Genomic DNA, 12,646 nt, shown 5'->3' with positions numbered 1-12,646 from the left:
AGCACAGAAACAGCATTATTGTGGTTATCCTCTCTGCCTGTTATGTGGTCTCAGAGAGGTAGCCGTATTAGTCTGCATCTTCACGAAACGAAAAAAAGCACCTTAAAGACTAACAGTATTATTTTTTAGGTGATGAGCTTTCTTGGGACCCACTTCTTCAGATCTGGAGAATTCTGATAACTGATACCTTAGAGGAAGAGAATAAAAAAAGGGGGGAAAAGGAAAAGCTCATGACATTTTTAGTCTTTAAGGTGCTACAGGACTGCTTTTTTCGCCTGTTATGTAGTGATTCTTCAATGTCAGTAAATCAGCTTCTCCGGATGTCCCCTGTGGTCTCTTGTGCTTTGTTAGTTAACAATTTTAATATAAAAGTATGCTGTTGAGACTATTTCTCCAAAGAAGAAGTCTGACCCCAAGAGGCTCTGAATTCCCACAGCTTCTATTTATATCAAAGAAAGTAATCCTGTTCCCAGTGTAACAGTTCTGCCATTGATGTTTTCTGATTCCTGGCCTGCAGCGCACATAGGATTTTTGTCAACCTGAATGACTTTCCTGCTACCAATTTTGCAGTTAATTTTTTACAAAATAAATTCTAAGGCTCTGACCTAATCCCAGTGGCACCAAAGACAGCCTTTCCACTGAACTTACTGGGCTTCTAAGCAGCACTTAAGACAGCATATGTATAACAGACGTTTTTTTTCCTACCACAAACTACTTTTTCTTCTTGGTTATTTTACAGAAGCACGTGTATTAAGTTGCAGCCCTCATGAATCAAAACTATAGTCACTCTTAAACAACAGTCCACATGTTGGTGAGTTTTTACAGCAAAGAAAAGTCTTGGGCATCTCTCGGTATGTGAAGTGGACTCCAGAGGGAAATAGTGGACACTGGGGCCTTGTAAAAGGTGGTTTTCCCCTTGCAACACATAGCACAGAAGGTTTTGCTCTCTTGTTTCAGGTACTTCTGCACAACTAAAATGAAGGTTGTTGGAGAGACACCCTAGACAATTTCAGGAGAATGATTATATAGGGCCCTTAATATACAGTATCATTCCAAGATGGAAACCAGAGACTCCTAACCTGTATAAGTTCGGCTGCTGGCTTTCTTCTTTTCTCAAAATGTTTCTGACGATGTTGTTCCTGGACTTTCAGAGCCAGTCCTGAACCCAAGATGCCCTGAAAGCAGAAGCGGTAATGGCTGTTATGTGTTTTTTGTATTGAAAACACAAGAGTAAGAGAAAATCTGAGGAGAAAGTTTTTTTAAAACGTGGATGAAATAATCAGAGCTCTGGGAAATTAGGGGGAGTAATTCACATGGGAACAGAGCACTTTTCAGGTAGTTCTAATTCACAGTTTTCTGACAAACCTTGCCTTCAACCTAGGCCCATGTTTCACAAGCTCCTTCAAGAAGTTTCTTGGTCTTCTACTGCCTTCCTAGTGACAAGATGGTCTGTTTCCTTTCTCCACTGGAACTGAGCAAAACTCTCTGGTTACGATTTGAAGGGGAAGCTTGTGACCCATACTGTGGACTCTAGATCACCAATCCCAACCTCCATTTTTTGCATTGTTTCCACTTAAAACCACAGGTTGGGCCCAGAACTTTGACCAACCTTACAGAAGAAGATAAAGTGTAACTTTGTCAAAAATAACTTGGGGTCTTTGGTGACTAAGGCCCATTTTCACAAGCAATTTAGGAATCCAATACTGGATTTTAAAAGGTATTTAGGAACCTAAATTCAATTGAAATCCAAATCACATTGCCTTTCAATAAAGTTAAGGGCTTCAGTCACCTTTGAATACTTTACCGTCACCCTTTTTGAAAATTTGGTCCAAGTTTCACATTTGTAACACAACCTGAATAAGTCTCCTCTTTAAAGGCTTAGTGCTGAAGTTCTGCCCAGTACACCAAATAATTCAGATTAGGCTCCATTTTATCTTAGCCACAAAGAGAAAAAAAGAGCTGCTTTTCCCACACCATGCATGAATGTGCTTTAAAGAGTCCAGCTTGGCAGGCCTCAGCTGAATTTCTAGTGGAATCTTCACGGGGGAGGCTGTTACTTTACCTCCTACATCATTATTTTTGTGTTTTATTAAAACAAAAAGAAGGAAAGTACTTACGGCAGGAAGAGCAAAGAATGAAACTCCAATAAGAGAGAACGTGGCTGCTATCAGCCGTCCCTCCCAAGTTTTGGGGGTCTTGTCACCATAGCCGATTGTTGCTAGAGTAATCTGTGGGGAGAATTGGTTGGTCATTCCATAAGAAAGACAACACAACTGGGTAAGGAGAAGGGATTTTGTTAAGCTTTGCCCTCAAACCTACACAACCAGTTTATAAACCTTTGTTTTGACCTCTGGACATTATAGAATAATGTACAAACACGCTTTCCCAAGAATGGATTTTGCAAGCATTCTGGAAAGCAAACTGTAGATACAGGGCTTTTTTTTTTTAATGACAGTGCTTGTGTGTCTGATATATGTTAATGAATTTATCCTCTTGTTTTTCTGAAAAGAACCCTGCTGGGTGGGGTAGGGGGCGCTACTTAAATAACAATAAAGAAAGCTTCTCAGCTATGGGTGTATCCATAGGCTAGCATAATGGACACAAAAACCTATATCCTCTGCTGAAATATGAGCAGAAATTTATGATGACAGAGATATATGAATTCCTACCCAAGATGACAGGAATGTCTGCTCTGGCCTTCTTGCCCATTTGGATGCTGGAGAGAAGCAGTTGCCTGTAGCTCTCGAAGACAACAGCAATGGGCCCTAGTTTGGTCTTAGGGTTTTAGGCTGCAGGGGCCAGGCCAGGAGCTCAACTGAAAAGCAGAGCAACCAACTGCAGGCCCCAGAGATCCTGCACACAGCTGGGACTGCCCTGAAATGTGGCCTACAGAGGGAAAGAGCTCCATGTTCAGCAAGAGAAAGGGAAGATAATAGGGTCATGCACTGACTGACATTCCTGAGTAACCAGCTGCAGGCCCCAGGGAGGCCATCGTAGGGCATGAGCAGCAGAGCCTACAGAGGGTGTGTGGGTAGAGTGATCTACGGAGAGTAGGTCAGAGACCTTGAATTGTGCTCTGCCACAGGGAACTGGAGACTGGTGTTGGACAAAAATTTCTAGCCAAACTTTTTTTTTTAAATGAAAAATGAAGATTTGCCAACATTGAAACATTTCAGAAACTTGTGTCTGTTTCTATGACTTGTTTCTGTATTTTAAAAAAAAAAAAGGAGGGGGACTCCAAAAAAGAAGAAATGGGAATATGGGAATACCGGGAATAATACAGTGCTGTTTATTCTTATTAGCTGGTCCTTGAGTCCCTGTTGTTATAAATTGTAATGTTCTCATGGTCATAAGGACTGTTATTGGTTTATTCACCCTATCACAGAGCCATAGCAATATAGGGCAAGAAGGGACCTTAAGAAGGCACCAAAGCTAAGGCAGAACCCAGAAAATTCCTGGCAGGTGTTTATCCAACCTGTTCTTGAAAACTTCCAATGAAGGGGGTCAACCTCTCTTGGAAGTTTGTTCCAGTGCTTAATTACCCTTAGAGTTAGCAAGTTCTTCCTAATATCAAATTGAAATCTCCCATAATGCAATTAAACCTATTGTTTGTTGTCCTTTCAGTGGACATGGAGAAAAACTGATTACAGGCCTCTTTACAATAACCCTTACAATATCTGAAGAATGTTATCAGGTCTTCCCTCAGTCTTTGTTTCTCAAGATTAAACATTTTGTCTGCTTTTCCATCTTTTCTGAAGTGTAATGCTCAAAACTGAACACAGAACTCCAGCGGAGGCCTCATAAAGACTTGGTGGCAAAGAGAGCAGGGTAATTATCTCTTGAGCCTTATATACGACACTCTGTTAATACACACCAGAATTATACTAGCCTGTTTTGCAACTGCATCATGTTATGACTCATATGCAATTTGTGATCCACTAAACCTGTCCCCAGATCCATTTCCACAGTACTTCCTCCTAGACAATCTCCTGTTCTCTAATTGTGCATTCAATTTTTCCCCTATGATAGTATTAAATGCTTTCATTAATGGTTTTGATCGTGGAACAAAGAGTATGGTTATTAAATTTACAGATGACACCAAGTTGAAGGAATTGCAAGCATTTTGGAAGACAGGATTAGAATTCAGAACAACCTCAACAAATTGAAGAATTAGTCTGAATTCAATGAGATAAAATTGAGTAAAAATAAGTGCAAAGAACTTCGCTTAGGAAGGGAAAAATTGAATGCATAATGCTACAACTATTTGGACATATATGCAGAATGAATGACGAATGAAAAATCAAGACCCTAGTATTCGGCATAATGGATGGTTCAAATAGGAGAGGCAGACCCCACAGAGAATGGATAGATGATGTAGAAGATTGGTGCAGAGCTAGTCTACAGAAACGAAGCCACTCTACACTGAATAGGGAACGATGGAAGGAAACAGTGAGAGAGGCATCAGACACCAACGGGCGCTGAGCCCACGGTTATTGATGATGATGAAGGTGACCTCATTAGAATGCCGGCAGCCACAGCACTTCGAAATTGACGTGGCTCGCTGCCGTGCGGCTCATCCAGACAGGGCTCCTTTTCGAAAGGACCCCGGCAACTTTGAAATCCCCTTATTCGTAAGAGCATATAGGAATAAGGGGATTTCGAAGTTGCTGGGGTCCTTTCAAAAAGGAACCTCATCTGGATGAGCCACGTGGTGGTGAGCTGCATCAATTTTGAAGTGCTGCAGCTGCCAGCATTCTAATGAGGCACTGAATAGGTATTTCAGCCCTTCATTAGTAAACTTCGCATGGCCATTTGCATGGCCATTTCGAAGTTTTGGGCTAGTGTGGACGCGGCCGTTGTGAGATTTTTAGAGGAGGGATGTCAGAGGACATTCCAAATGAAGGGGCAAGGCCATGGGTCAGGTTTTTACCATGATTATCCAGGGTGTAGCATGCACCATGACCTTGCAAATGCCCCCTCATCTGCCCAACATTTCTCTAACTGAAACTCAGAGTGTGTTAATTTAAGCAAAACTCAGACTGAACGTGGGACCTTACTCTTCATATACTACCATTCTCTAGGGTTCAGACTTGTGTCTCAGGAGAAGATCTGCAGAAACAAAATGGGCAATTGTGTGTCCAAATTCCAAGGAAAGTCAATGGCAGTTAAGGGCTCAATGCCCACTGGTGCCTTTGCAAATCTTCACCAGAGAGATATCTTCACCAGACATTGGCTACATCTACACGTGCACGCTACATCGAAGTAGCTTATTTCGACGTAGCAACATCGAAATAGTCTATTTCGATGAATAACGTCTACACGTCCTCCAGGGCTGGCAACATTGACGGTCAACTTCGATGTTGCGCAGCACCACATCAAAATAGGCGCTGCAAGGGAACGTCTACACACCAAAGTAGCACACATCAAAATAAGGGTGCCAGGAACAGCTGCAGACAGGGTCACAGGGCGGACTCAACAGCAAGCCGCTCCCTTAAAGGGCCCCTCCCAGACACACTTGCACTAAACAACACAAGATCCACAGAGCCGACAACTGGTTGCAGACCCTGTGCATGCAGCATGGATCCCCAGCTGCAGCAGCAGCAGCCAGAAGCCCTGGGCTAAGGCCTGCTGCACACGGTGACCATAGAGCCCCACAGGGGCTGGAGAGAGAGCGTCTCTCAACCCCTCAGCTGATGGCCACCATGGCGGACCCCGCTATTTTGATGTTGCGGGACGCGGATTGTCTACACGTGCCCTACTTCGATGTTCAACTTCGAAGTAGGGCGCTATACCCATCCCCTCATGGGGTTAGCAACTTCGACGTCTCGCTGCCTAACGTCCATTTCAACTTTGAAATAGCGCCCAACACGTGTAGCCGTGACGGGTGCTATTTCGAAGTTGGCACCGCTACTTCAAAGTAGCGTGCACGTGTAGACATGGCCATTCTGGGCCAAATTTCCCAGAGAGCTCAGCATGCACAGTTAAAGACAGATTGACAGAAGATCTCAGCCTGTCTTTAGGCACATAAATGGCCAGATTTTCAAAAAGCACTATGTTTTGAAAATCTGGCCACTTCATGAAAGTACCTAAATTAAAGCTGTTGGGTGCTGAAGGTTTTTGAAAATCTGACCCTTAGGCTTCAGCTAACAAAGTTCCAGAGTTTAAATTTTAAAAGCACTTAAGTGACTTGGGCATTTGAGTCTAAATTTCAAATATGATTTAGGTACACAGGAAGTTAAGTCTGACTAAAAGTCATTAAGATTTAGTTGGCACTGAGGAGCTTACATCCAGTCAGACTTAGTCTCCTGAGAACCCAAGTCACATTTGAGAAAGAAACTCAGGTGCTCCAGAATATTTTACCCAAATTCCTTCCACTCCCCTCACACTTTAATTCAACCAGACAGTTTTATTTCCGTTAAACCACCAAATAAGAAACTGTTTCTTCCACTACTTACCAGCCCCCACCACAGTGCGTCTGCATAGGTTTCAAACTCTTCTTTCATCTCGACTCCATGGGCATCCTTTTCAGGCACATCTTTCTCAACCAGGTACACAAGGAATGAGGAGAGGATAAGTGTCAGAAACCCAATGTACCAAGCGGTGATGAGCTCCTGAAAAAGAAACACACTGAAAACAGGGAGACTAAACACAGCATCAGCTTCTGTGGTGGCAGCACCAGATATCGAGTGACAAAAGAGGAGAGATACACAGAGTAGAACAGCAAGAACTGTCACTACTTCCTGAATTACAGTCTGGGTCCAGTATAGCAAAGCGCTGTCTGTTCCATATTGCAGAGCTACGATAATACAGTAAACTCTTTCATATCTGGCATTCTATCATCCAGAACTCAAATAACCGGCATTTTAACCATAAGTACATTTTAATTACGTTTTCCATAAGTACAGTATAGTGAAAGTAAATACAAATAAATACAGCAAATACAGTATAAGTTTACAGTGTACAATACTATGTGGTTATTGATAAATAAAGTACTCTGCATACGTTTTTCTTTGTTTCTTAATATCGAATCTTGTTTTTCTTTAGGGTTATGTATTGCTAGGTTTACCCCTCTATTATCCAGAATATTTGAATATCCAGCAACCTCCTGGTCCCAGGGCTGCCGGATATGGAAGAGTTTATGGTACTTAGTATATATACAGCACTTTTTTGCTGAGGAAATAAAAGCAATTTGCAGTTGCAGTTTTGCTCACAGCTGGATTAAACTGGATTAAGACCCAAAGCACATCACTGCATGGGGCCTGGCATGACGGCCTTGGCCTCTCACTTGTGAACATCTGCCACTTCTGTAGTTCCCAAGTCACAGAGTCAGACACTGGAAGGCTGTGTCTACACGTGCCCCAAACTTCGAAATGGCCATGCAAATGGCCATTTCGAAGTTTACTAATGAAGCGCTGAAATGCATATTCAGCGCTTCATTAGCATGCGGGCGGCAGCGGCACTTCGAAATTGACGAGCCTTGCCGCCGCGCGGCGCGTCCAGACGGGGCTCCTTTTCGAAAGGGCCCCGCCTGCTTCGAAGTCCCCTTATTCCCATGAGCTCATTCCCATGAGCTGGACGCGCCGCGCGGCGGCAAGGCTCGTCAATTTCGAAGTGCCGCTGCCGCCCGCATGCTAATGAAGCGCTGAATATGCATTTCAGCGCTTCATTAGTAAACTTCGAAATGGCCATTTGCATGGCCATTTCGAAGTTTGGGGCACGTGTAGACACAGCCGAAGAGGTGAAAACAGAACCTCAGAGTCCTGATTCCCACAAAGATGTAGTTTATGTATTAGAGCATGCGTCTGGGTTATCACATTTCATCCGAAGTGGGAAGAAGATATTCTTTCAGGTTATTACTTTTAATTTATAGCACTTCAGCAGAGAGCGGGGCAGTCTACAGACAGCTTTTCCTGCGGTGTGATCGGGGGGATGTCGTAGCCGAGACGTTTACAAATGTGTCTTGCTGGAAAGCAACCTGTGGGACTGTTGAGAACATTTTCTTATGAGAATGTCGTAGACGTATGAGACTGTCCAATGTTATTTATAACTTTGGTAAGTCACAGGAAAATCCATAGGCCCCTAACTTAGAGCTCTTCACTCAGGTGGCCCTTTATCATCTAATCCTATACAATAACAGTGCAAGAGCAGCATTAACTACCTGATATGGACCAGAACGGGTCTGCCCCTGTAGCTGAACTTCTGTCCATCCAAGTTCTTATATTAGCAGCCATCACTATACAATCTGTCCCATGGTTATGGGTGAACATAAATTAGCCACTTTCAGTTACTTGGCTTCTAATAACCAGCATCAAATCACTATGCACTGAACTTCCATAGTGATTTTTGGGATAAGTCTTTTCCCACCCTCCTCCGTCACCAAACGTCTCCAACATAAACGGGTAAGGGAATAGGTGGGTCCAGACACTGCGCTTTACAGTATTTCTCAAAGGACAATTCTTTAAGGGTGCCTTTTAGAGGCCTGTGTTAGGGATGGCTCAAGGTGTTCACTGACATGCAGGTATCAAACCCATCAAGGATCAGAAATAAGCTCCTGGAGTGGGACTCCAGTGATGGGTAAGTCATCTTGGGCCACTTGGTGAACTTATATTTCTTCTCAAAGATGTCAAAGAAATCCCCAGCCCACTACGAGTGGATATAGCTGCCCCTCAAGTCACACAAGTTCAATATGATGTACTGAGTGGAAAATAAATTCCAAGTCTTAATGGATGCCATCTAGGGAGAAGCCGATGAATTCTCCCTCTCAGCAGAGTCCTGCCTGAAAAGCCAGTGTTAACATGTCACTATTATAGAGGGCTTTCTTCCAAAGAGCATGACATACTTTATGAATAAGGGCATGATCCAGCTCCTATTGAAGTCAAACCCAAAATGGCCATTGGTTTCAATAGTGCAGAATCACCATTAATCCCACAGGACCGCAAAAGGATGAAAGAGTTGGCTTTAGAAGGTTATGGAGTGTGTCTGCAGGAGAGCTGGGAATAGTACTCAAGGGTCTCAACTACTAGTCTGCTGCTCTAAGCATTAGTGTCTGATCTGCCTCTGTTTTTGTCCCCCCCCTGCAACACCCAAATCAGATGAATGCTGTGAACTCTTCACTTACTTTGCTATGTGCACAAATAGCAGATCCCAAAAGCTTCCACGTCCCTCCTCTCCTGTCCATTCGGAGCATCCGTAGGATCTGAAGGAAGCGCAGACTTCTGAGTGATGTGGCCAGAACATTGCCCTGGTTCCCAACAGCTACCACCGGCACAGAGGCAATCAGTACAAAGATGTCTGCACGGCATAAAGGAGAACGAAACCTGATAAAGAAGCAGACCCATCATCTGCTGCTTTTTCCGTTTGCTTGAGCTGTAACTCCTCCGTGAAAATCTGAAACTCACTAATGAACTCTTTCCTTAATCAAGTAAACAAACATCTGTGGGTCAAACTCCAACTGTGGCATCAATTTGGGATCCAGTTAATCCGGGGAAGGATAGCTCCGGGGTTTGAATTCTGGCTTGCTAAACCCCGGCTTATAAATTCAATCCTTGAGGAAGTCATTTAGGGGTCTAGGGCAAAGAAGTTAAAAAAATAATCTGTCAGGGCTGGTGCTTGTTCCTGCTAAGAGGGCAGGGGACTGAACGACCTCCTGAGGTCCCTTCCAGGTTTATGAGATGTGTATCTTTATTTATTTATTTTACACACCTCGCATTTGACATGAAACATGTTCTGAGCTGGTGAAGAGAAATGGGACATAAGCAGTGTTCCCCCGAATTTTTTTCCATCCAGTTAAACATTGGAATAAGTTACCTTGGGAGATCGTGGGATCTCCATTGCTGGAGATATTTAAGAGCAGGTTAGATAGGCACCTATCGGGATGGTCTAGATGGTGTTTGATCCTGCCAAGAGGGCAGGAAACTGACTCAATGACCTCTTGAGGTCCCTTCCAGTTCTAGAGTTCTATGAGTCTATGATCCATGAGTGGAATAAATTTTGTTGTGTGCATCAAGACATATACAGATGTGCATCACCAGTAGAAACACACGCTGCTAGCTGTGAGCACACTGCTAATCAGCTGAGCAGCACCTGAATCTCTCCCGGGTGGCCACCAGCATTCTCTGTAAGCTGAGAACTTAGGCATCTGCCTAGAAGAGAGTTGGGTGCTGCTCAGCTTATTAGCTGAGCGTTCACAGATGACAACTCGCATTTAGACAGGTTGTGCACAACTGCATATGCCTTGGTGCATGAAACAAAATTCATTCTGCACACAGATGGAAAAAGTTAGAGGGAACACTGGTGGCCACCACAGTGCTCAGCTTCCAGAGAAAACTGGACATGAGATTCAATTCTGCAAAAAACAGGCTAAGAAATCAGAAGGACAAACAACCCAGAGGACAAATATTCTCTGAGTGGGATATAACAAAAGCAGGAAAGCCAAAATATAGCAGTCAGTGAACAAGAGGCCCCTCTTTCTAATGTTCCCCCCTACTTTTTGTCAATTTGCTTGGCTGTCTAGATTAACCTCTTCAGGACAGGGCTGTTTATTTTTGTGAGCAAGACAGAATAATTTATTAATCAATTAAAGTGGTCTGAAATGTAGATTGCTTTTGGTTTTAAACTGGTGGACCTATATGAGCCCATAATTATCCAAGTGGAAAGAGGTAGCAATTGTTCCAGACACCTTCTCAGGATTCTCAGCCACACTGTCTTTGAAGTGTATTTAAGTAATCAAGAGTATTTAAGTAATCAAGTGTCTTTAAATGCTACCATGTGGGTTTCTTATTCATTTGCTCTCAATAATTTCATAACGAATTTATGTAATTTACTAATCAAGAGAAGATTATTTCTAATCCACTATTTCAAAATGCAACTGAGTTCTTGTTCCTGACACAGTCGTTTAACATTCTCCAGCAGCAGGGGTTTCCTCATTCCTTCTTGTCAGGGTGGTTAAGAACTGGAATAAATTGTCTAGGGAGGTTGTGGTATCTTCATCACTGCAGATATTTAAGAACAGGTTAGATAAACACCTCTCAGGGATGATCTAGATGGTGCCTGGTCCTGCAGTGAGGACAGGGGATGGGACTGGATGACCCCTTGAGATCTCTTCAAGTTCTAAAAGTCTTTGATTCTATAGTCATAAATATTTTGAGCTTAGAATTTGGATGACACTAGTTGTGGGGATACACAAGACAGAACAAACCCCAACTTGCCTATCCAAAGCTGAACTGGCCCTAAAATATGAACACAAGTATTCTGACTGATTTGTGTTACAATAGCACCTGAAGGCCACAAGCGAGACCCTGCCTTGAAAAGTGCTGCACAAATACATGATTGTCAGCCCCTGACCTGTAGAGGTTATATTTGTAAACAGCCAAAGCAATCAAGGCATAACCAAGGATACAGAGGCACAGAGCTGAAGCGATGGGCAATATTCCCTCTAATTTTTCCCATCCATGCTTGTAATAAATTTTGTTATGTGTACGGAGACCTGTGCGGATGCACACCACCAGTAAGCACACATGCACCATGGGTGCTCTGCTAAGCATCTGGACAGCATTTGAATCTCTCCTGGGTGGCCATCGAAGCACTCAGCTTACAGGAATCTCTGGTGACAGACCCCAGGTCATATAACAGAGTTGGGAATAGATTTCTTGACTCCCAGTTCAGTGCCCATTAGACCTCACTGCAGTAAAAGCTTGTTTTAGTCAAGTAAGAAGACAGAACTCAACGATACAAAGGGAACAGATGATGTTGAGTAAAAATGCACCATTTTTGAAATGCTTTTTCAAACCATAATTAAGATGTCAATTAAAGTTGTGGAGATCCTGCAGAACATTCCAGAAGGTTCTGGAAGTAAACATCCAGTTCTGATTCACTCTCAGTCCTTGAACACTGTTCTCAACTGTGTTCAGGTCCATGTTATACTTCTTTCTAAATAGTGCAGAACTCAGTGTCCCTGGCAGGACTGAATTTAATTCTCCTGGGGTTTTAGAAACCAACCGCATCTGACTCAGCGCAAAAAGGCAATATATATGAAGTGTCTACACTAAAGTGTTTTGCAGACAAAACTGGGGTTTTGTAAACACAATTCACAGAGTCTGTACAGGAAAATGCATTTTGTCAACAGAAACTGTTGACAAAAATACTGTTTAGATGGTCTGGGGGGGCCTTTTTGTCGACAGAGTGGATCAAAAGATCAATCCACTTTTACATGTAGACAGGATCTGTCAACACAAGTTTTGTCAGAACATCTCTTCTGAGGGTAATTTCTGTAAACAGATGCACCTAGTATAGAAGTAGCCATGGAGAACAAAGAGTTTGTGCTTACCCAACATACACAAAGGCTTCCTGGCAAATTTGAGCCTCCCCCTCCATCCTTTGTAACGACAGCAACATCCAGCAGCCCAGATTCTTAAGGCAAACTCTGCTCCAAAGATGAAAATGGCAAATGTTTCCTGTATCAAAGAACACAAACTATATTCTTAGACACATAATAAGGCCTGCAGTAATTCTGGACATGCAGCACTTACTGGATCAGTGTGCATGCGTATATGTCTGTGATATTTATATACATACATAAACATGCATACATACAAAGCCAGATTTTCAAAAAGCTCAGTACTTGGCATTCTTCATTGTTTTAAGAGAT

The 12,646-nt window shown here is 43.0% G+C and overlaps 1 protein-coding gene across 1 annotated transcript in view; it reads right to left on the bottom strand.

Moving 5' to 3' along the window:
- Positions 1 to 12,646, bottom strand: part of KCNQ3 (potassium voltage-gated channel subfamily Q member 3) — a 249,181-nt gene that overhangs the window by 26,779 nt on the left and 209,756 nt on the right. Inside the window, exons 3-7 of the mRNA XM_074985612.1 lie at positions 12,326 to 12,452; positions 9,119 to 9,291; positions 6,456 to 6,611; positions 2,118 to 2,228; positions 1,080 to 1,175 (exon numbers count right to left, since the gene is read on the bottom strand). Of these exons, the coding sequence (XP_074841713.1) occupies positions 1,080 to 1,175; positions 2,118 to 2,228; positions 6,456 to 6,611; positions 9,119 to 9,291; positions 12,326 to 12,452 (663 nt within the window). The remainder of the gene's footprint in view (positions 1 to 1,079; positions 1,176 to 2,117; positions 2,229 to 6,455; positions 6,612 to 9,118; positions 9,292 to 12,325; positions 12,453 to 12,646) is intronic.

The sequence above is a fragment of the Carettochelys insculpta genome, chromosome 2 (assembly GCF_033958435.1).
Source record: "Carettochelys insculpta isolate YL-2023 chromosome 2, ASM3395843v1, whole genome shotgun sequence".
Taxonomy (NCBI): domain Eukaryota; kingdom Metazoa; phylum Chordata; order Testudines; family Carettochelyidae; genus Carettochelys; species Carettochelys insculpta.
The sequence above is the reverse complement of the archived record's forward strand: the minus strand, read 5'-3'. Positions and strand labels throughout refer to the sequence as shown.